The sequence below is a fragment of the Neomonachus schauinslandi genome, chromosome 13 (genome assembly GCF_002201575.2).
Source record: "Neomonachus schauinslandi chromosome 13, ASM220157v2, whole genome shotgun sequence".
NCBI lineage: Eukaryota > Metazoa > Chordata > Mammalia > Carnivora > Phocidae > Neomonachus > Neomonachus schauinslandi.
Window position 1 is genome coordinate 61,106,859 of NC_058415.1, and position 24,334 is coordinate 61,131,192.

At 49.7% G+C, this 24,334-nt stretch overlaps 1 protein-coding gene across 1 annotated transcript in view; it reads right to left on the reverse strand.

Annotated features, from left to right (window-relative positions):
- GABBR2 (gamma-aminobutyric acid type B receptor subunit 2) overlaps positions 1–24,334 on the reverse strand; it is a 230,607-nt gene that overhangs the window by 2,035 nt on the left and 204,238 nt on the right. The window contains exons 14-18 of the mRNA XM_044920417.1: positions 14,886–14,996; positions 10,394–10,618; positions 8,079–8,261; positions 5,414–5,543; positions 810–927 (exon numbers count right to left, since the gene is read on the reverse strand). Coding sequence (XP_044776352.1) covers positions 810–927; positions 5,414–5,543; positions 8,079–8,261; positions 10,394–10,618; positions 14,886–14,996 — 767 coding nt within the window. The remainder of the gene's footprint in view (positions 1–809; positions 928–5,413; positions 5,544–8,078; positions 8,262–10,393; positions 10,619–14,885; positions 14,997–24,334) is intronic.

Sequence of the window (24,334 nt, forward strand, 5' to 3'; positions counted from 1 at the left end):
TGTCCCTTTCCAGGGAGCAAGTTTCAGTGTTGACATTTCTTTTCTTTTCTTTTTTTTTAAGATTTCAGAGAGCGAGAGGGGCAGAGGCAAAGGGAGAGAGAGAATCCCAAGGCAGGGCTTGATCCCACGACCCTGAGATCATGACCTGAGCCGAAATCAAGAGTTGGGACGCTTAACCGACGGAACCACCAGTGTTGACATTTCTGACCTCTGCTTCCAAGCTGCCATAAGCAAGGAAGATCTAACAATTGCCAGTGGGAACACAGCTAACAGAGCTTAGATGTCACCTTCTCACTGAATCGCCGCTGATCGCTCTATTTAAGGTTACAATCCCTCACCCCTTGCCCTGCTTTATTTTTCTCCGAAGCACCTATGATGTAATACACTAGATTTTGCTTTTTTAAATGAAGTTCTTGTGTCACCGGATAGAATATAAGCTCTGTGAAGGGATTTTTGTCTGTTTTTTTCACTTCCTTGTCTGACACACAGTAGGTGTCAGTGAATAGTTGTGGAGTGGTTAAATTTTATATATAATGAAGGCACTGTGCCTCAGTGGGCTTGATGGTGGACAGACCTGGGTTCAAATCCTATCTCCTGCACTTAGAAACTGGGGGAGCACTGACAAGTCACCTGCCCTTTCTGAATATTTGTTTTCTCATCTGTAAAATGAGCCTTGTAATTTGACCTGTATCATGGGGTTGCAGTGGGGTTCAAATAAAATAACGCACGCAAAAACGCGGTGCAGATCGAGATTGCTGTGCAGGAGTAACACGCTCTTCCGCAATAATTCTCAAGGAGAAAGTACTTACTGTTCTGGGGAGTTTATATCTTCTATAGGATCTTTGCATGTTCGAGAGGGCTCTGTTGTGTTCCACTGTAGCTGGGGATTTTGATCGAGGTGGTTTTTTAAAATGGCCTTTCCCCCATCTGAATGCAAAATAACAAGATCACAACACATTCTGTTAACTTCATTTAAAAAAAAAAAAAATGCAGTCTTTCTAGGATGCTGCCCAAGGAGAGAGAATGCAAAAGAGCCTATTATCCCATCACGTGTCCTTCTCAATACCCTTAAGGAGGGCACGTACTGCATGGAGCACTGGGTGTCATACGAAAACAATGGATCGTGGATCACCACATCAAAAACTAATGATGTACTGTATGGTGAGTAACATAATAAAATTAAAAAAAAAAAATTTAGGGGAAAAAAAAAAGAGCCTATTATCCCTCCAGAGCTGTGGTTTTTGCAGTACCTCTCTCGGGCCGAAGGCAGTGAACCCAAAAGCTTCCACCCAAGGATGGAAATGGCATCCTGGGGATTCCCTTTCTCCAAGAAAAAAAGGGGGGGGGGGCGGAAATCAAGTCAACCAATGTAAGTAACATAACTTGGAAATGAAAAGTTCTAACATAAAGGCCTGTTTCACGGGTGCGCAGGAATGTAATGACAAAGGAAATAACCCTCCAAGGTAAAAAAATAAGACTGCCAAAGACAGAAAAGAGTAATAATAGTCAGTAAACTGCTGGTGGGAGTATAAATTGGCATAATCTTTCTGGGGGGTCACTGTCAATAGGCATCAAACCCTAAAAAAGAGTGCTTATCTTCTACCCAGAATTTTTACTTCTGGGAGTTATCCTAAGGAAATAATGGGTGTGTGTGAAATTATACACAAGATGTTCAAATCAGCATTGTTTGTAATATAAAAAAGTTGGGACTAGTCTGAATTTTTCCAGTAATAATAGATTAGTTACATACTCATGTATGTATGGGGGCTCCATTCAAAGAAATACTGTGTAGCCACAAAATGTGATGATGTGGATGCTTTTTCAACCCTCTAAGTTTCAGAACCATCTAAGGAGATTTAAAGAAATATTAAATATAAAAACCTGGCCCCCACCTGAGGGATCAGCAGGAGCATTGCTGTTTAGTTGTTTTTCTGCAGTGGGTAACTTTGTGAATGTCATTTTGCCCCCATGTGAGTACAGTGGATCCTCTTTATTCATGGGTTCTGTATTTGTGAACTTGCCTACTCACTAAAATTTATTTGTAACCCCAAATCAATACTGCTAATGCTTTCAAGGTCATTTGCTGACACACACACTGTTGAAAAATTAACATTGACCTCATGGTCAACAACAGCACTATAACACATGCCTGAATGAAGCCCATCTAACCCGTGTATTTTTTTTTTTTTAAAGATTTTCTTTATTCATTTGACGAGAGAGACACAGCGAGAGAGGGAACACAAGCAGGGGGAGCGGGAGAGGGAGAAGCAGGCTTCCCGCCGAGCAGGGAGCCCGATGCGGGGCTCGACCCCAGGACCCCGGGATCATGACCCGAGCCGAAGGCAGATGCTTAACGACTGAGCCGCCCAGGCGCCCCTAACCCGTGTATTTTCTCTATCGGGCATGTACATCACAGCCTTCTTGCACTTAGGCATGCGTTATAGTGCTGTTGACCATGAGGTCAATGTTAATGAATCAACACTATATATTAAATAAGACGTCTGCAAGCAGAAACACACATACAACAAAGTTATGTACTGACTGACCAAAATGTCAACCCGAGAGAGCCTCGCAGGAACCAAACCCTGGACTCCCCCCAGAAGCAGTGGTTCGGTAGTCACTAATTAATTCATGATTCACAGCAACTTTATCAAACACAATCACCATGAATAATGAGAGCTGACTGCATATTCTTAGGATAAATTCCAAAAGTGGAACTGCTGGGTCAGAACAATTTCTATTTCAACCAGCAAAGTTTGAGAATGCCTATTCCCCCAACTGTGTCCTCAAATTCTCTGTAACTTTTTGATCTGTCTTTGCCAGTCTCATTGGTGAAAATGGTATCTCACTAAAGATTTCATCTGCATTTTTAAAAAAGTTTTTATTTATTTATTTGAGAGAGAGAGAGAAAGAATGAGTGGTGGGAGAGAAAGAATGAGGGTGTCAAAAACACCCTCTCGGGCTGGTCTTGAAGGTCAGGGCTGCAGATGAATGGAATGTGTAAGTGGCTGTTAAAAGTGGCTATTTATTCCTTTTTACCCACTAGTGCTCCCTCAGCGGGAGAGGGAAGGTCAGAGGGAGAAGCAGGCTCCCCACTTAGCAGGGAGCCCACCTGAGGCTCAATTCCAGGGACCCTGAGGTCATGACCTGAGCTGAGGGCAGAGGCTTAGCTTAACCAACTGAGCCATCCAGGTGCCCTTCATCTACATTCTTTTAATAAAGAGTGAGCTTGAGCATCTTTTCATAAACATAGGAACCTCTTGCACTTCCTTCTGTGAGAACTCTCCTTTGCCCATTTTTCTTCTGTGTTGTTGGTTTTTTTAAAATTAATTTGCATATAATTATATATGTCATAGAAATTATATAAAATTTCTCCTTATACCTAAGAAAATAAGCTCATTACCTGAGTTACAATATTTTTTGGCTTGGTTTGTTGGATTTTTTGACTACTTATGATGGGTTTGTATTGTTAAAAAAATTTTTTATAGTTAAATTTATCAACCTTTTCTTTTGTGGTTTCTGTGTTTTGCATCAAGCTGAGAGAGGCTTTCCTCTCTCTGGATTATATATATATAAAAAAAATTCTCCTGTGCTTTCTGTGCTTTCTTTTAGTTCTTTCATGGTTTCACTTTCTACATTTAAATCTTTTATCCATCTGGACTTTATTTTTGTGTAAGGTGTGACATAGGGATTTAACTTTATTCTTTTCCAGATGGCTATGCACTTATCCCATTAAATGTATTGAATAATTCATTTCCCTCCACTAATTTGAAATGTCCATCTTTACCAGATACTTATATTACTGTGAATAATTTTTATTCTTTCAGTTTACTTGTTACTTATCTCAATTCAAACTTTTTGCAATCAACTTATATAGTAAGAATTTTATAATTTGCTTTTATAATAAGAATACTTATGACTTCTATAAGAAACTATAAAAAAACCTAGATTTTTCATTGATTTAAAAAATAATTTTATAGCAAATTAATGAACAAATGCTGACAAAATGCAAACAGAGAAGTATATTAAATGTCAAAGGAATCCTTTCTCACTTTGCAGTGTTCCTTTTCACACAGGTGGATACTGTTAACAATTTGGTGTTTGTTTTTCCAAACCTTTAAAAAAAATGCACTTAATACATGCACACACAGACGTGTGCATGTGTGTGTGCATTTATGTATATCATAATGCTAGCCTTCATCTTGTTATTTTCACTTGGAGAGCTCTCCATATTTGCACAGATAGATCCATCCCATTTTTTTTTTTTAAAGATTTTATGTATTTATTTGACAGAGAGATAGAGAGCACAAGTAGGCAGAGAGGCAGGCAGAGGGAGAGGGAGAAGCAGACTCACCACTGAGCAGGGAGCCTGACGTGGGGCTTGATCCCAGGACCCTGGGATCATGACCTGAGCTGAAGGCAGCCGCTTAACCGACTGAGCCACCCAGGCGCCCCAGATCCATCCCATTTTCTAATAGCTGTATTATGTGCCTTATTTGATTGTGTCATAATGAATGAAACTGCCCTACACAATGAACATTAATTCCAGTTTTTCTCCCCTACAATAACATGGTGATGAGCACCACGTGTATACATCTTCGCCCACGTGGGAGTATTTCCCAGAGGCAAGATCTTGCTAATGGAGTTGTTAATTAAGAGGTTTAACATCTAGGGGCACCTGGGTGGCTCAGATGGTTAGGCCTTTGGCTTGGGTCGTGATCTTGGGGTCCTGGGGTTGAGCCCCGCATCGGGCTCCCTGCTCAGCGGAGAGTCTGCTTCTCCCTCTCCCTCGGCTTGTGCTCTCTCTGTCTCTCTCAAAATGAATAAATAAAATCTTTAAAAAAAAAAAAGAGGTTTAACATCTAACATATGGATGTGCCCGACTGACTTCCAGAACATTGCAGGAGAATGCCTATTTCTACACACTCTTAACAACACCGGTGATCTTTGAAAATTTTGCTGAAATGTAGGCAAAAACCAGATTGTGTTATTTTGGCTTGCATTTCCCAAGTGGTTGGTGAGATAGAGTGTCATGTCATAGCTTACTGACCATTCCGTTCCCATACATCGAGAAGGCACATTTGAAACCGTGAAATGTCACTGGGAGAAGTAAGGTAAACTCTTCACTAAGAACACTGTACCCCCAATCAGAACCCCGGGAATGCTGGCCATGTCATGTACGTGCGCCACTGGAACCCAAGAGACCGAGGGACAGAAGCCCCGGCTCTAGGCAGGGTAGGACCCCAAACGGAGCCCGAACCGTGGATGCCAGGTGCTCCAGCTCTGCCTGTGTGGCTTCAGGTCAGCCCCACCCCCTCTCTGAGCCTCAGTTCCTTCCTCGGTAAAGTGGAAGATGGCCAGCTGCTGTCTGATACCCAGGTCCCCACGTTCCAGGGACCCCGCCTCCTCCTACCTGTGCTCTCAGTGAAGTTCCCAAGGTTGAGGATGTCGTTGAGTTCTTGGTAGTGGTTCTGTTTAATGTAGGTGGTCTTTTCTGGTGTATCCTGCAGCTGCATAGTGACCTCTTCCAAGTCTTTATCCAGCTAGAAGGCAAAGGCTCCAGCTGAGTTAGAGCCCCGGGGCCCAGCCCCTTCAGCCCAGCTCACAGGGTCACGGGACTGGGCCTCGGGCGGGCTTCGGGAGGGCGCCCAGAGCCAGAGAGGCTGCTGCCTGTTGGGGAAGAGCTGCGGAGGGCCCCTGCTGGCTGTTGTGCAGGAGGGGCCGGGACGGGAGGGACCTGGGCGCTCTAGTGATGTGTTCAGGGCAGGCTGGCGCCTTGGCGGAGCAGCTGGGTGAGCCTGGGCAGGCAGGGTGGGAGAGTGCCAGGGCGCAGGCTCTGAAGTTGGACAGGCCTTGGGGCAAACCCAGGCTGCCCCTTACTGTCTGTGCACTGGCTTGTGAGACTGAGTCTCAACGCCTTCATCTGTAGAATGTGGTAACAACAGTAACTACCTTTGTGGTTACTGTGGAGATTAAACGAGGCAATGCACTGAAAGTTTAGCCCAATCCTTGACACATCGTAAGAGTAACCCGCCACTATAGTAAAAGTACTATAATTATTGTTACTGATACCTAGCAGCACTCTTGCAGGGGAGGACAGATCTGTGGGCCAGTCAGCTGTGAGCCTCACATGGACACCGAAGGTTAGCACAGGAGGGGCTCCTCTAGAGGATGGACTGCAGCTGCCTTCAGTTATAGAAAAGTCAGGTGCAGGCCCTGGGGCAGTTTAGCCCTTGAGAAGCCTGGTGCGTGTGTGTGTGTGCACGTGTGTGTGCATGCATGTGTGTGTTGGGGAGGGGTGGTAACTGGGAAAGGCAGTGGACATTCTACTATAGCATAAGGGAGAGGAAGTTATAAACTATAAAGTGTTGTTCTGATGTCAAGAGCACAGCCATTAACTTTTAAATGCATTTTCACGTGGAGGAGGAGAGAGAGACCTTTTTCTGTGTGACTCAAACAGCAGGACTAGGAGCAAAGGAGGCCAGATTGTGATTCGAGTCCAGGAAAAACCACCCAGCATTTTATGGATTTTGACAATGGCTTTGGTTTCAGGTTTCCTGAAGTGAGTGAACCCTTTATTGCTGGAGTGTGCAAGTAGAAGTCAAATGTCAAGTCATGGTCATTCTAGTCAGAGAGAGGTCTGAGATTAAAACGGAAATCAGCAATGGGCTTTGAGGGACAGAAACCTTTTCTACTTTGCTCTGGTGACCAGTGGGGGGCTATCCCATCCTAAAGCAATCAGGTTTAGGTGCACAGACAATTGTGTAGTGGATCTTTGTGACAGACTAATGTGAGTTCCCCAAAAGGCTACTGGAATCTAGCAAATACAAATATGGAATGCCCAGTCCCACCTGAATTTCAGATAACGATGAATCTTTTTTTTTTTTAGTGCAAGTAGATCCCAAGTACTGTATGGGCCATCCTCATACTAAAAGTATGCTTGATTGCCTGAAATTCAAATTTCCCTGGGGCACCCTGTATCTCACTTCTTCCTCCCGGTTCAACAGTAGAGAGCACATTTCCTAGCCTACCTTGTGTCTAAGTGTGATCATGCAAGTTCTTGCCAAGGTGACTGCAGCAGACCCAAAAGGCGCACAATTTTTGTACCACTTGCTCATCCCTTGTGTGGACTTCTTCTTCCCCTCCTGTGACTGAGAACAGGACATGCCTTCCCCCTCCCAGCTTTAACCGTCCTGGTGAGGAGTGCAGCTTGGGGAGTGGCAGAGAGCAGGAGTGAATGAGCCTCATCCAGTCATGGCCATGGAGGCAAAGCTGCTGGCCAGCCAGGACCCATCTCCTCAGGACCATTAGGTGAGAGAGAAATATTTTCTCTGGGCCACTTCATTTTGGGGTCTCTTTTTTACAGCAACTTAGCAAGTTATCCTAACATGCTCTTCGTTGTGTCTTCCCCATTCCACTCGTCGAATGAGGGTTTCTCTGGGAAACATGCAGCCTGCAGATCATGGGCCAGTCACACCTCTGGACCCAAAGACAGAGGGGAAGAAGGGGAAGGTAATTTGGTCCCCCATTCCAGGTATAGAAAGTCCAGAATTGGAGGTCTGGCTTAGAGAAATCTAGTTATGGCCTCTCTGGAATGCTGAAGAACCAGTTAAGGATCCTCAAGACAACAGTGAGGTCTCAGCAAACTTTCTTCCCTGAAAGTTTCTCTTTACTCCCTCCTGTCTTGCTGTACATCATATGGATGAGGGTGGTTATTGGGTTGGGAGAGTGAAAAATCAAGGGCGGGGGGTCCCCGCACACTTAGGAAGCTCCTATAATCTGGGAGCTCACAAATCTTCAGGAACTTTCTTTCTGAGGATGTCTGGAATCGGGGCATGTCTGGCCTCCACGAGCCTGGGCCAGGTGAGCGGATTCCGATGAACTGCCTCTGTCTAATTTATGGCCCCGCTTGTTCTCTCGGCTGTGACCCCAGCACATGGGACTGCACAGCCTGATGCAGGGGGTGTCCCGGGGTGGGGGGTCCAGGTCGGGAGTGGCAGCCCTGAGAAGTCTTGCCCTGAGGCAGACGGATGCAACTGGGAGGCTGGGGCCCTGGCTGCTGGTACTGGGGGAGCTACCTCGGTGATCTTCATTCGAAGGCGATGGTTTTCAGACTGCAGGCCCTCCAGGCGGGACGTGCTTGCTTGGTTCACGCTGGTGACTGAGGTGGACGTTTTAGAATCTTCCTTCTTCTGATTCTGAGTGAACTGGAATCGCCTGTTCTGGGTTGCTGCATCTGGGTTTGTTCTCAGAGTGATGAGCTGAAAGGACAAGGTATGGCTGAAAAGAGAAGCGCGGGGTCCTCCCCCTACAATCTCCCATCTACTCCGCCACAGCAGGTCCTGTGCTGGAGGCAACACGAACCCAGGCTGGGAGCCCGGAGCCCTGGGCTCAGGCTTGTCTCTGCCACTGACCTTGGGCAGGCCCCTCCCCCACCATGCTGAGTCTCAGTTTCCTTCTTTGTCAGCAGAAGTCTGGTCTCCTGATCCTGACTCCACCTGTATCCCAACCACCCCTCGGAGCCCACCAGCGCCTCTCGGGCCTGATTCCAGCTGAGCCTCACTCTGCCTTGGGCCTCATTCCACATGGAAAATAACCCCGAGGTGACACTGGAAGACAATGGATGGAGGCAAGGGAAGGCTTCTGCTTCTTAGAACCATTGGTGAGTGTTGAGGAGACTTGTGACTAGCTCGGTCATGGACAAAAGCATTGTTGTAGAAGAGAAAAGGCTGCTACTTGATCCTCATCTCACTCATTTATTCAAGAAACACTTCTGGTCTGAGGCAGGCTCTGGGCCTGGACTGGAGAGCAGGGACTGGGTGAGGCAGGGCCCCCGTCCTCCAGGACCCCACGGTCCAGAGCCCAGAAGTACTGAGGGCAGGCTGGGCTGTGGGTGCTGTGGGCCTGGGCTGGGCTCTGTGGAGGGCCTGAAGGATGGTGAGGGAAGGGAACTCTAGGGGGGAAGAAGGGGCATGTGGAAAGCAAGGGGGCCTGGAGCTCAGGGCACTTAGGGAGAAGGGCAGTCTGGATGGTGGGCAGGGTTCTTTGGGGAGACTGGAGGAGACTCAAGGGTCCTAAAAGGCAGCCTGGTATCGGGGACTTGATTCTGGAGCCAGGAGGGCAATGAGGAGCTCTTGAGGGTGACAGAGAAGAGGGACAGGGTCAGGGCTGGGCTTGGAGGCATCCGGCATCTTTGACCAGAGTGAGAGAATGTCAGAGTGCAGGCAGAGAGGCCTTGGCATTGGCCTGGAGCCTGGGCACGCACTGACAAGCAGAGAAGGCAGGCATATAGGGTAGCAGTGCTCCAGGGAAGTCACCGCTTGGCGACTCACTGCATGGAGGTGCCATGGGCCGTCTGTTTAGGGCACAGTGGACCCCGACTGATCTCTCATCCCCCCGTACTCCAAGGCACACCCTACCCCACTTGGGCCAATAATTCCTTCCACCCTCTCTATTTCCCGTTCTTCTCTGATGCTGAGACCAGCCTACTGCAGGGGCTCCCAAGATACCCAGGCCTCTGGTTCACCTGCCCGCTGCTGGGAAGGATAAGGTTTGAAAAACACCCTCTCGGGCTGGTCTTGAAGGGCAGGGCTTCAGATGAATGGAATGTGTAAGTGGCTGTTAAAAGTGGCTATTTATTCCTTTTTACCCACTAATGCTACTTCTGAGGCTCCATCTGAAGGGTGTAGCCAGAAATGGGGATCATGTGTTATGCAGAGAAAATAAGTTCATTTATAATATAAAAAATCTGGAAACAACTGTAATGCTCATCAGTAAGGGAACTGAGTGGACAAGAAAACATGGAACATCCCCCGTCAGTGGTGGTTATGACTGAGAAACACAAAGGAGAAATTCACAGTGAAAGAGGCAAACTACAAAACGATATGTGGGTTTAATCACAGCTGTAACTGAGAAGGCACCACTGCCTAACCATTTAAAAAAGACCGCGGGGTGGGGGGTGCCTGGGTGGCTCAGTCCTGATTTTGGCTCAGGTCATGATCTCAGGGTCCTGGGATCGAGCCCTGCACTGGGGCTCTGCGCTCAGTGGAGAGTCTGCTTGTCCCTCTCCCTCTGCTCCTTCCCCTACTCTCTCTCTCTCAAATAAATAAATAAAATCTTAAAAAAAAAAAAGACTGGAAGTAAACACATCAAAAATATGTAGTTTCGTAAAAAGCTAAAACAAAACGTTACCAGTGATTGTTTTTGGGTGGTGAGACCCTGAGATTTCTGGAAAATTTGATTTTTACTTGTTTGCATTTTCTAAACTTTCCATGATGTGAACTGTAATCATCCCAAGTAGAGAAAGCATAAAATGGCTAGAAAGCGGAGGAAACCAGCAGTCCCCTGTGCAGGGCCGGAGGCCAGAGGGCAGGATGCAGGGGGTGGGCCGTACCTTGGGCACGAACACCAGGCAGAGGGTGATGGTGCTGCAGAAGATGATGACCAGGGCAACGATGCAGAACTGCACGTTGGGCTGGTCCCGGGTCAGGAAGGAGACGGCGGCCCCGATGATGCACATGATCCCCACATTGTAGACACTCATCCCAATGTACTTGCTGTCATTGAGGGCAGGGATGCTGACGTTGCGCGTCTCCCAAGCCAGGAAACAACCGAACAACTGAAATGATGAGCGGAAAGGGGAGGTGGTCATTATCACGGGGTGGCACACACCTGCTGCTCTGAGAAGGGGGGCTGGGGGCTTTGCTGTGGGCCAGGTCTTCTGGATGTCACCCTCGGTCTCCACTGGTGGCCCTGGGGGGAGTCCTGCTGAGGAAATGCACACTGGGGGTGTTACGGCGTCTGTTCTCCTCTGCCCCACAACCGGTTCACATACAGCAGGCCATGGTGGGAAGGGCAGACATGATCTCGACCACCTCCCCTCACTCTAGAGAGAGCATGGAGGCCCAGAGAGGAGGAAGGGGCTTGTCCAAGGCCACACCGTCATACAGTGGCAAAAGTGGATTGTGTTTCCAGAACTTCAGTCCAGTGTTTTTTACTACTAAATAAGGCAGAGCCCCTGTGTCTGGGACTTCTATTTCCTCTCAATGCACAAAGTCACTCAGAATAGAGACTACATATCCTAACTGTCCTTGAATCTAGGTGTGGTATATGAGTAGGTTCAGGACAGTGCCAGGTAGGTGGAAGTGGTGTGTACAAGTTCTGGAAAGTATCTATAAAGGGAAACGGTGTTCCTTTCCCTCCTTTCTAGTAGAAGGAGTGGAGTGTGGAGCTTGAGCAGCCATCTTAAACCAAAAAGTCATCTGAGTCTACAATGTGGGAGCTGTACGGTGAAGACGGGGGGAGCCGCAAGATCCAAGGAGCTGAGATTCTGGGAGCCCCCACCAGCCCTAGATTGCTCATCTGAGAAGGAAGTTAACTATCTCTTTAACCATTACTATTTTGGGTTTTCTGTCACTTGTAGCTCTATTCCTAACTGATACATCTCCCCACAGAAATGGACAAGGGAGAGGTCCAATGTGATCTGAAGCAGGGTGTGGAGGGTTTAGCCTTCATGGGTGGTCTAAGGGGAGGGCAGGTTGCGGAGGAAGTACAGATGGAATGCCAGGCAGAATGGTGGTGTGGGTGGGTGGGGGAGGAGCTGACCAGGACCACTGACCGTGCAGGGCCATCGGCTGCAGTCCAGCCCTTCTAGGACGTCTTTCCTCAAAGGCCCCTCTTCCTTCCGACCTCACCACTGCAGCTCAGGGCATCCAAAGCTGCATGATCCATTTAATAGCACACTGAGGGCTTCTGTTTTCAGGTTTGACTTAGTAGGGTAGCACGATGCCCTGTGCTAGAAGGGTGGCTGGCACAAGGCTGGAGGATCTGGAATCCTTGGGCAAGTCACTTCGCCTCTCAGGGCCTCAGTTTCATTGTCTGTGGAATAGGGATAATAGTAACACCATCTCACAGGGTTTGTATCCAGATGAAATGGGAGGATGGCTCTGAAAGCATTTTGTAAACCGAAGTGCCCGGTATAAGAGTTGGCTAAAAGTTATTTTGTTAAATGGTATTATATATACAACCATGGTTGCTTTCCTCTCCTTTTCTCTAAGCGTATTATCTCACAGACAGATTTATTATTATTATTATTTAAAATTTTTTTTAAAGTTTTTAAGTGATCTCTACACCCAATGTGGGGTCCAAACCTACAACCCCAAGATCAAGAGTCACACGCTCCACTGACAGAGCCAGCCAGGCGCCCTAGACTGGTGTATTTTTTAAAGATGTCTTTTAAAATGGGGAGCCAGAAGCCCAGGAAGCAGATACCTAGGAGAGAAAGAGTCCAGCGGGTGTTGAAAGCCTGCTTTGTGCTGGTTTCTTCATGTGTGTTCCCTTCGGTCCCACAGTGGGGGCTGTGCCAGCCGGGCCTGGCCGTCCATGTCTTCCAGGGGAAGCGGCAGAGGCTGGCCCTGCCCAGGGGCCCACACCAAACCATCACGAGAGTCTCTACCCATCGTAAAATGTGGGCAAGTCTGGGGACCTGGTGGTTGGCTGCCAATCTCTGAAGCGTGTCAGGAGGAAACGGACAGCAACTTGTTCTTAGGCCTTCAAGGAGTAGAATGAGGGTTCATGGGCACAAGGTACATCAAGGCAGATTTTAGTTGAGGATAAGGAAGAACCTTCTAGAAAAGCAACCCAACTATAGTGGGTTGAACGGTGGCCCTAAAAGATATGTCCATATCCGAATCCACGGGGACTGCATATTTGGAGAAAGGGTCTTTGCAGATATAACTAAGGGTCCTGAGATGAGATCAGCCTGGATTATCCAGGTGGGCCCTAATTCAAAGGACAAGTGTCCTTATAAGAGACCCACAGAGGACAGACGTGGAGAGGAGAAATGGCCATGTGAAGACGGAGCTGGAGATTGGAGCGATGTGGCCGCAAGCCAAGGAATGCCTGGAGCCATCAGCCGCCGTGCAGAGGCAAGAAGGCATTCTCCCTAGAGCCTTTGCAGGGGGCACAGCTCAGCCTTGGTTTTCGACTCCTGGCCTCCAGAACTGCGAGAGAATATAAGTGTGTTGTTTCAAGCCCGTCTGTGTATACCCGTTTGTGGAGATTTGTTCCTGCAGCCACAGGACACTGATACACCATCCACGGGTGACACAAGCCACTCTGAGGCGGGTGAGCTCCCCATCTCTGGAGGTATGGCAGCGGTGAGTGACGGAATGCTTGTCGGGGATGCCCAGCGGGGGCTGGAAGTGCTGAAACCCTGACAGGGGAGTGGGCCTACAGGGCTGGGCATACTCTCTCCAGCCTTGAAATTCTGTGGTTTCAGAGCGGCAGGCACTAGGAGCTAGAATTTTAGTCCACAAACCCTAAGAGCCAGAAGGGCGGAGGACAATTCCTTGTGCACACTGGAAACAGTAAGGCACTTGTGCTGCCAAATTCAGCTTTTACTGCCCCATCTGGCTGGAGGTTCTAGCTTCACTGGAAGAGATGTGGTCATCTCCAACCACTTTTGCAAGTAAGTGCCGAAGATAACGGATGGTCAAACATTACAGATGAACGCAGCTTAAATAGTCAATTGGATTCCCCATAATCTAATTTCACAGTCTCAGATCAGGGAGCGTGGAGCGGGAGGGGTCCTGGAGAGTCTGGTTTCACTCTCTTTATTCAGCAAGGGCTGGGGGCCTCAAGTCATGGGTACCGCTTGCTTCCCGTGAAGGGAGCGCCTTCCTTCCTAGGGGGTGCCACCACATGGGCGGCCACTGCTCTGTTGTACAAAATCCTTCTCTAATGTGGACTTGAAAGCTGCCCTCTGATGACGGATCTGCCTTCGGGTCTATGCCACCTGTCTCTGACAGCTCCGGTGACCATGTCTCCTGAGTGCCCTTCTCCAAGCCCAGGGCCACTGGCCAGTCCTCAAAGTCCCATTTCCACTCTGGGTACCTCCTGTGGACACCTTCAGGGTCATTACCTTGTGGGGCCCAGAGTGCAGCCCACTGGTCCTCATAGAATCCCTAGGGAAACTAGTCTCAACTAGTATAAAGTGGGGGACAATCTCTGCCTAGGGTCCCCTAACACATGCCCTTCTGGTGTGGCCCCTCAGAAACAGTTCTCCGAAGCAGCAGAAGGTGAGGATGCATTTGAGCAGTACAAGAAATCCCTCTTTATCTGACCTTTGGAGAAGGCTTCATTCTTGGCCTCTAAGTGGAGGCTACACAGAAGCGAATGGTGGCTCAGCTTGCCTGCGGAAAGACCTGAGTGGGGAATGGGGGCTGGTTTCCTGTCCCTGGAGGGATTTCAGTGGAGGCTCGGTTTGCATAGGATTGGAGAGAAGATTCAGGGGTCACCATGGGATAAGGTGGGGTGTGGCTGCCTTTCAAGTCCTTCCAGATGTGTGGGGCGGGCTTGGTATGTGATCTTTGATTCTAACAGATGGGTGGAGTGGAAAGAGTACTGGGTTCGGAGGTTGGAGCTTACGAGTGCCCTTGAACCTTTCTGAGCCTGACTTCTGTAAGACGAGGATGGTTCCAGTCACCTCCCACAGATTTTGAGAGAACGCAGTAAGATGTGGGATGTGAACGTGCGCTGGATGTTGACAGGCTGCCGTTCTGGGAGCACTACGGTGGCTGCCCTGAGGCACACTCACAGGTTTTGGGGTTACTCTGTGGTTAAGCTCTTGAATCTGCCTCTCACTACTGAGTGACCTTGGGCAAACCAAGCCTCAGCATCCTCATCAGTGAAATGGGGCATTATCTGCACCCATCTCAGAGGGTTGTTGTGGGAATCGAGAGAACACGTGGCAGACACGGGGCCTGGCAGTTAGTAAGTGCTTCGTCCTGGGGGCTCTGTTATTTTTATGTTCACAGAGGCCCCTGGGAGAGAGAGCTCTGACAGAGAAGCGGCCCCCCAACCTCTGCCTTCTTCTCCACACCTACCATGAGAAGCCCCTTGTAGGCATAGACGATGCCAAGCCAGATGGTCATGTGGGTGTTCTCACAGTGCTCCAGGAGTGGGCGGATAGAGATGTCTCGTCCTGCTGGGTCCGGCTGTGCAAAGAGAAAACAGAAACCCAGGGATGGCACTGGGCACCTTTTCAGCAGCCAGGGCCCCATCTGATGGCTACTTGCCCTCCCGTGAGCTACAGCCAGTCCCTTGTCCAGGAGGCCTTTTGGACCCCTCTTCTATGTTCCCACGAGGCTGCTTTCTCTTTGTCAGTCATGATTCAGCCCTGCACTCTAGTTATCTGTGTTCTTCATGCCTTTCAAACATGAGTCAGATCTCCTGAGGGTGGAGAGTGGGTCACTTCCTGTGCTTCTAGTACTTAGCATGAGACCTGGTCCAGAGCATGCATCTGTAATGTTTGTTGAAAGAATGAAGGTGAGAATAAGGCACAAATTATGTCAAGAGGCCTTCAGGTGTCTCTGGGATTAACTCCAATAACTGCTGGCTGAGCCAGCCTTGGGGCCTGCCGAGCTCTTCTAAGGAGACCTTCTTGCCCATCACCCCCAGTGAGGGAACAATGGGGGCAGCCATGTTTTATTCCACATGACCTATCCTGGGCCAAAGTTGATTGGATAGAGGGTGGGTACTTGACCCACAGTAGCCAATCCAGAGTCTGGTCAGAGACTTACGAGGTTTTTTGGTGTGGCGTTCTGCTCAAAGAGGGATGGTGGAGAGGACCCTACCCAAACATGGTCTCTCTCAGGAATTTGAGCTGGGAAACTCTGGGCAAGAATCAGCCACATGGTGGAAAGAGGAGAAAAACACACCCAGAGAATGAAAAAAAAAAAAGTATATTCTACATATGTTTTTTCCGAACCATTTAAGAGTAAGTTGCAGACATCCTGACCTTTCACTCCTAAATATCTAGCAAGTATTTCTTAAGAATGAGGAGATTCTCTTATATAACCACATATACTTACCAAATTGAGGACATTTAACTGATACAGTATCTAATATGCTATCAATTTTCAAATTTTGCCAACTGACTCAATAATGTCCTTTAAGACAATTGTGGTTTTTCCAAAGCAGGGTCCAATCTGGGACAATGTCCTGCATTTACTTGTCATGTCTTTAGTCTCCTTTAATCTTTGACAATTCCTCAGCCTACTTCAATCTTCTATGTCATGTATATTTCTGAAGAATCTGGTTCAGTTATTTGGTAGAATGTCCTTCAGTTTGGGTTTGTCTGATGTGTTTTCATGATTAGATTTGGATTATGCATTCATGGTGGGAATCCTATGTAAAGTGATGTTTTTGCTTCTTTGGAGCTTCATCTCAGTGGCACTTGATGGCACTTTGTCCCATTACTGGTGATGTTAACTGTGATCATTTGGTTCAGTGATGTCTGCCAGATCTCACCACTTCAAAGGTACCATTTCCCCCTTGTAATTAATAAATACTCTGTGGGAGATACTTTGAGACTGTGTGAGTGTCCCGTTTCCCCACAAATGTCAACTCAGTGGTTTCAGCATCCAGTGATGGTTTCTACCTGAGTCACATTCCTTTGGTGGCTGCAAAATGGTGATTTTTTTTTTTAACTCTATCATTTCATTTAAATACTTGGCACACCACTGTAAACAGATCTTTCTTTTCCTCCCATTTATTTATGTATATCAGTATGCATTTAGGGCTTCCTTTTTCATTTCCATTACTATCATTCATTTTGATGCTCAAATTTTCCCAGATTTGGTCAGTCGGAAACTCCCATGTGCAGTCTCATGTGTTTTTCCAATACATCCTCACACTTTTTGGGAGCACTTTCCTATGTCTTGGCACAAACAGTACTTCTACTTCTTTGTGCTTTCCTTTTCCCAGCCTCAGATTCAGCCATTTCTCTGAGGAGTCTTGGTTCTTTTTGGTGGAGAATGATATTTAGAAACCAAGATCTGGGCTCTAGATGTGCGGTATCATTACTTCTAGGCCCTTCCTTCCTCCCTTCCTTCCTTATCTATCTATCTATCTATCTATCTATCTATCTATCTATCTATCTATCTATCTATCTAATCTATCCATCCATCCATCCATCATCATTCTATGTATCTATCCTTGTCTCTCTACCATCTGTTTATAGATGTAGATAAAATCCTACACCACAGGGTTCTTGCTTCTTCCCATTCCATATTTGCATCTTCCTTCTCTCATAGTGAGATCTCTGGTTTTCCACAATATCAAAATAGTCACTCATTTGCTCAATATTAAATAGACACAAAATGGTTTTAGAATTTCTACATCCATGCACTACCAATAACAAACTTGCAAAGTCAAGCTGAAGATATATTTGTGAATCTATTTGTCTTTAGAACAGATACCCACTGAGGGTATCTCATCAAAGAACTGTGTCCAGGATGGAGTTGTCCTGCAGAGGCCCAAGGTAAAGCCACAGGCCTAAGGGTAAGAGGTACGCATCCCCAGAGTCACTCACCAGTTAGAAGGGACATTTTGGTAGGATCTGGGGATGTGGAAAGCAGGCCTCAGGTAAGAGGGAATGGGCACCCTATTTCTCTTGGCCCTGCTCTCTTGGCCTGGCCTTTGAGGCAGACAATGGTCTGGGCTCCTGTGATCTGGGGAGTGATGGTGCTTCCACACGGAAGCAGGAAGAGCTTCCCTAATGCCTGACAACCCAGCAGACATCAGAATGCAGGAGCACAAGCCCATTACAGTCATGCATGAGTAGCAAACTCATTAATGATGATAGTAGCTGTTGTTCTACAATGAAAGGCAATAATTTATGATGGACTCTTAGATTCTCTGTGTATAAAGGACTGATGCTGTCATACACCATTGTTCAATGTTATGAAAAGTCTATTCACGGGAAGCCGAGAGTGGCTGTCGGGCTCTTACATCCCCAGTGACAGGGAGCCCACCCCCTCCCACTCTTGGTGAGTGGCTGCACAGTTCTTTTACTGAACCAGAACCTTCTGTGAGTCCACCCCACTGGTCCTTGCCTTTCCTCTGGGGTCCTCAGAATAATCCCGAGCTCTCTCCTTGCATCTGCACGCCCTTTCTCAGGAGGAAAAGAGCTGCAGTGAAGGTACACATCGCCTCCTGCCACGAGTCGGCCTGGTCCTTCAACCTGCTCGAGTTTACCATCGATCTATAGGCCTGTAATCGAGCTCAACACTCCAGGTGGTGGTGAGCGAGTCTGACTGTGCCCTTGTTCCACATCTCCTCGGCTTTCTTTCTTTCTTTCTTTTTTTTTTAAAGAATCTCTTTTCTTAAGATTTTATTTATCTATTTGAGAGAGAGAGTGAGAGAATGAGTTGGGGGCGGGGAGCAGCAGAGGGAGAAGCAGACTCCTTGCAAGGAGCCCGACATGGGACTCGATCCCAGAACCCCGGGATCATGACCCGAGCTGAAGGCAGACGCTTAACGACTGAGCCACCCAGGCGCCCCATCTCCTCGGCTTTCTAAACAACTATCTTCCACCAGTGATTTATATGTTCCTTATGGTTGACTAAGACTCCATTAGGTAGTTTTCCTCCAACTGCGGCTACTCTGTCTTCCCCCTTCTGCAGCTGACGTTGTAGCCAGGTTATCTTTTAACTTGTTCATAGCCCCCTGCCCATGCTCCCCATCTTGGTATGCTCTGACCCCCATCCTGAAATCCTAATCCGTACATCTGGTCTTTTAGCACCCCCACCCATCTCATTAAGCTTAAGCAGAGGTGGGAGGGCAGCAAAAAATCAAGGGCCAGAGTTCAGAGCACTCAGTGGTCCGAGGCTGGGCGGAGCCGCCTCTACGCTATCCTTCCACTATGGTGTTGATCCAGAAAGAAGCCACAAAAATCTGATCATTAACATCACCCTCACACAACCCCAAGTCTGGGCACACTGTACATGGATCAGAGTGGCAGGGGTTGGGGTGGTTTTAGGAGTGATGAGGTTCAGGTACTCCTGGGGCTGGGGATGAGGAGTCTGACCAGTCAGTCAGTACCCTGTACTGAATCTCAAAGTCATCTATAAAAGCCATGGCTTTTCTTCTCTGATCTGTTCTAATCATGCCTGGGACTGGAGTTCAGAGTGGTCTGAGCAGTCACACACATGGGGAGAGATGCACTCGATGATGCAAAGGGTGGGTTGTGGGGGGGATGGAGAGGGAGGACAGTGGGGGTGGGGAAAGGCGCCGCCACCTGAGCGCTTACTTGGAGACGTTGTCACACAGCAAAGTGCCACTAGAGGGCACCCAAGACCTGCACGGAGGGTCTGGCCCAGTGGCCCCGGATCACCCTCTGCTGAGGACACAGAGCTAGTTTGGTGGCTCAGTGGGGCCGCAAAGCCCTCAGCAGCATCCTGTGCTACTTTAGAAGGCACCCAGTGGTCTTAAAGGAGGCCAGATTTCCAGGCACCTTGGAGGACCGGCCCCACCCCTTCCAGACAGTGGGAGTGAGGTGGGAGGGTAGGGGATGTTGGGGAACGTGGGGCTGGAGGACCCAGGCCTACTGACCCCACCCTCATCCTGCTCTCAGTGTGGGCCTGACATGCAGCCCAGGGCCAGTGATCCCAGGGCACTGACCAGTGCTCGCTCCGGCAGCACACACACAGGGCACAGACCCCTGCAGATGCCATGCTGTGGTCTCCCCTCAGGGTCTGAGCCAGGATGTCAGCCCTGCCTCTCCAGATGATTGGGGACTACAGACTTTCCCCTGATCTAAATCAATCTCCATGGATGACTGGCCTATAAGAGCTTTCGAACTGCTTTTTTTCTCTTCTTTATTTCTCTTCCTTACTTGTTGCCCACCTGGGCAATTACCTAAGTAGTCATTCATTCATTCCAACGTAACCACGAAGCACTACCATCTGCTAGGTTCTGTTCTGGGCGGGGGGTAATACAGCAATCACCAGGATGGACACAGCCCCGTCCTCAGGGCTTTTCCATTCTGGCAAGATCAGGACAATTCCACAAGAGACAGCCTCAGAGGCCGAATGAGTCGACCTCACCCAATAACAGCCACCCCAAGAACACCGAGGGCGCTTGTCACGGGTGACAACAATGCGCCAGGTGCGAAGCTGCTAACTCTACCTACGCTGTCTTGTCAAAGCCTCGTAAGAATCCAACAACGTGTTGTATCCATTTTACAGATGAGAAAACGGAGGCACAGAAAGAACTTGCCCCAAATCTCCAGGCAGTAATGTTGGAGCTGGGTTCAAAGCCAGGTCTGTCTGCCTCCCAAACCAGTGGTCTTTCCTCCCTCACCAGGTGCTTGTCCCAGCCTGCCCTGCCTCTCTCGAGCACCGCATCACATTCCAAGGGGACAGTGAGTATAACCCTAGAACCCCGCTGTAGAAACTGGGAGGGGCTGCTTGTGGGAGGAATGACTTCATTGCGACGTGTTCCATAGAGGCCTCCTCGGAAGCCCCCAGAGCTCTGCGAAGGCCGTGCTTTGCGGCCGCAAGCCGAACGCAAGCTGGTAAGAGGCTCTTCCTGCCTGACGGGGCACAGTGCCCGGAGGGGAGGCCACGCCGGTCCGTGCCGGCCGCGGGCTGGCAGTGCTCACACCTGACTCCTGGCCGGACCGCGGCCCAGCGGGAGCCCTGCAGAAGCTGCCCGGCAAGCCTCCCCCGTCTGTGCAGCCAAAGGAGAGCAACTGGCCTGAGAGTCCCTCTGCATAATGCAGTTACTCACAATGTAGGTCAGCGGCCCCTGCACACATCCTGCTTTGTCTGGCCGCACACACGGACAGGCAGGGGGTCCGGGCGTGGGTGCAGGTGCTGAGTCCTGAAAGGTCAAAGGCTTTGGTCTTGCTCTGCCATAGACTTGCCGGGTGACCGTGGCATGCCCCACCTCTTTCTAGACCTCAGTTTCCCACTTGCAAAGTGAGTCCGAGGGTTAACTTACGGCATAGCTAAGGTGAGCCGGAATAATGGTGAGATGGCGACAGTCGTCCTATATTTCGTGACTGTACTGGTCCTACACTCACTCGCTCCACTCAGTCTTGTGTGCCTGCTGTGTGCCCTGCACCGTGCTCTGCACTGGGCCCGCGTGTGTCAGGCCAACTGGGCATTCTGGCAAGGGCAGATCGCACAGCTTGGCTGTGACTCGAACAGCGATCCGTGCTGTAAATGGAGAACTACAGGCCACGCTGAGAAGGGCCACGAGGGGCATCGGCTTCAGAGCCGGTGGTCTGGGAAGGCTCTTCTGAAGTGGGGACATTCAGTCTGAGGCCTGAAGGCCGAGGAAGACCAGCCTTGTGAGAACCTCGGGGGACAGCGTTCCCGAGACAGGGCACAGCAAGTAGGAAGGGATTTGGTGTGTTTTAGGAACCCAAAAGAGGCCAGTGTGGCTGGCCTGTAGTCAGTGAGGGGCCGGCCCTGCTTCCCCCTGGATATCGTGCACACAAGCCCCCAGGGAGCTTGTTAAGGTGCCGATGGGTGGGGCCCAGGATGCTGCTGGTCCCGGGACTGCCATTCGGGCAGCAAGGCCTTAAAGGATCTTAAACAACGGAGTGACATTTGGTCCTCAGCTTAGCAGATCTTTGCTTAAAAATGCAGATTCTCTTCTCACTCGCACACCCGTGACACAGAGTGACAGCCCAGCACAAGCGCAGACTTGAATGGCTTGTCTGTATGTTCTAAACCCAGATCAGACCCCATAGTACTGTGTTCCCGTGTGTCCTGCGTGGGGCTGGCCAGGACGCTTAGGGCTGGCCACATTGCAGGTCTGGGCAGGGAGGATGGGGAGTCTGGGTGTTGGGAGCAAAGGGGGTCACACGCCGCACCTGTGATCATGGGGCTCTTGGTCCCTCGGACTTTTCATGCTCCGCTGCTGTGAGGGGCTCAGGTGCCCAGCCCCACTTGGCCAGTGCTTCTTGGAAGGAGGGGGTGTCTTCTACCTTCTGACCAGCTCCCAGAAGCTGGCTCTGAGAACTTTCTCCCTGGGCTTTTTGTGCTGCTTCTTTATTCATTTTAATTTCAAAGTTGATTTTTGAAATCTATGGTAAAATTGGTAGGTTTTCCTACTGAAGGTGAGTATATGTGTGTGTGTCAATGTGAGTTTTTTTTTTTTTTTAAAGATTTTTATCTATTTATTTGACAGAGAGAGAGACAGCGAGAGCAGGAACACAAGCAGGGGGAGTGGGAGAGGGAGAAGCAGGTTTCCTGCCGAGCAGGGAGCCCGATGTGGGACTCGATCCCAGGACCCTGGGATCATGACCTGAGCCGAAGGCAGACGCTCAACAACTGAGCCACCCAGGCGCCCCGTCAATGTGAGTTTGAGTGTGTGTGGTGAGGGGAGGGGAGGATGCCTGGCCTTTCCGGGCGGCATTTCAGAGTCCCGAGATGCCTCTCTTTTCCTGGGAAGGCAGGTGAGTCAACACTGCCTTTTCTGGGGGAGATGGTGAGGGAGTCCCATCAAGGAAGTCTGGGCAGGGAGGGGGAAGGGCACTGGGTTCAGACCCCAGGCCCATCACTTGCCAGCTGTGTGACTTTGAACACATCTCTAAGCCTTTCTGAGCCGTGGTTGGCTCATCTGCAACCTCCTGGGGTTGGCAAGACGATCAAAGGCAGTAAACGGTGTGTTTAGCAGGCTTTAGAGGCTGGAAAGCCGGCTCCTTATGTGTAAACCCTCGTCATTATCTCCAACTGCAGAGTCACAGAGCCCTGGAGCCAGGAGGAACCTTCTGGATCCCTCCGAGGCTGGGCTGCTTAGCTCAACAGCGGCAGTCCCACGTCTCTGAGGCGGCAGAGCTAGAAGCTGTCATTCCAAGGTAAGAATTTCTTTTTAGAATGTTTGATTATGAATTTGGGTGAATTTTTTCCAAATCCCAGTTCTGGAAGGGCCCTGTGAGATCACCCACCAGGGTTTCTCCACACGGGTGCTTCTGCATTTTTTTCTTTGGAGGGGGCACGATTCTTCGTTGTAAGGGACAGGCCCATAGACCGTGGGCCCTAAATCCCAGGAGTGTCTCCTGGTCACTGTGACCGCCCAAATCTCCCTCCCCTGGCTCTCCATTTCCAAACACAAAAGGGATCATGCTCTAGTCCAATTCCTCTTTTTACAGATGGAGAAACTGAGGCCCAGAAGAGGACTCATACCAAGTGGGTGACTGAGTGGAGACCCAGATAAAGGTATCCTGACCCTGGTCCCACGCCCGGTGTACTGGACCATGCTGCGGGCTGGCACGGGAGGGGCCAGCCTTTTGGGCTGCTTACCAGCCAGCGTTTATGGGGGATTTACCATTCAGGGGCGCTTGGCACTGCCCCATCAGCCCCCTGGAGCTAGCTTCTGCATGCATCCAATCTGTTGGTGCTATGCACCCTTGCTTGGGTGCACCTGGAACAGCTCCCAGAGCAACACGCCTGGGTCCCAGAGCCGCTCACCCGATGCCCGCTGGCCACATCCTCACGGAGTCCTGCTTCGTGGAGGGGAGATGCGGTAGCAGGGGGAGGGTGGGTAGATGGCCGGGACCTGGCTGAGGAGGGCAAGGAGCCCTGGTCAGCATCAGGCCCCCAGTAGGACAGCAAGCCCCCTGCCTGGTCCTGTTCAGAGAGGCTTTCTGAGTTTGACCTTGGAATTAGTGGGAAATCTCATGGTTGTATAAGGGTCACAGCTGGGGTGAGGATCGTCTTGGGGAAGCTAAGGGCGGACAAGTAAAGTAATCTCTAGCCCTTTGCAGCCCATATATATTCATATGAGAATCTCTCTTTGATTTTGACCTCAGGGCAGTCTGGTGAAGGAGCCAGGAATTTTATACCCTTGTTACAGGTGAGGAAACCGAGACCTGGAGAGGACAAGAGACTTGCTTAAGGTTACATAGCAAGTCAGAGGCAAAGGCAAGCCAGCCCTCTTCCCTGCACAGCAGGGGCGTCGCACCTTCTGTCCTTTCTTGTGGCCTGGCTCTGTTCCCCTCCCTGGGGAGGGGGGGCCTTCCAAGGTGCCCTGATATTCCTTGGGCCTGCATCGGAGGCCTCTGGGGCAAGCCTGGAGCAGGAAGAACTCACAGAACCCCAAGCCAAGAGGTGCTTGATCACAGTGGGGGTGGGGTGGGGGGGTTTACCAGGCACACTGTGAATGGGCGTCAGCTTCATGGTCTGCAGTGCCCACCCAGCACAAGGGCGCTGGCATCATGCGCTTTTCCCCAAGCCTGATGGGGCTGGGTAATGAGATCGGTGCCCAAACACACGCCTCCCCAGCTGGAATGATGACCCAGCAGCATATCCTCGAGAGAGAGTCACCAGGGCACAGCTGGGCGCCAGGGTGCAGAGTCTTCCCGCCGTTCTAGAGCAGAGAGAAACTCGTGGCCTTGGGGCGGTGTGCGGGCCATGGATGGGTTTTACTCGAGCTACACAGGGCTTAGAATTTTTTGTCTTCATGGTCAGGATTTAAAACTCAGGTGATTCACAGGAACACCTAGATTTCTGGCTTCCCTTGAACAAGACACCAGGCA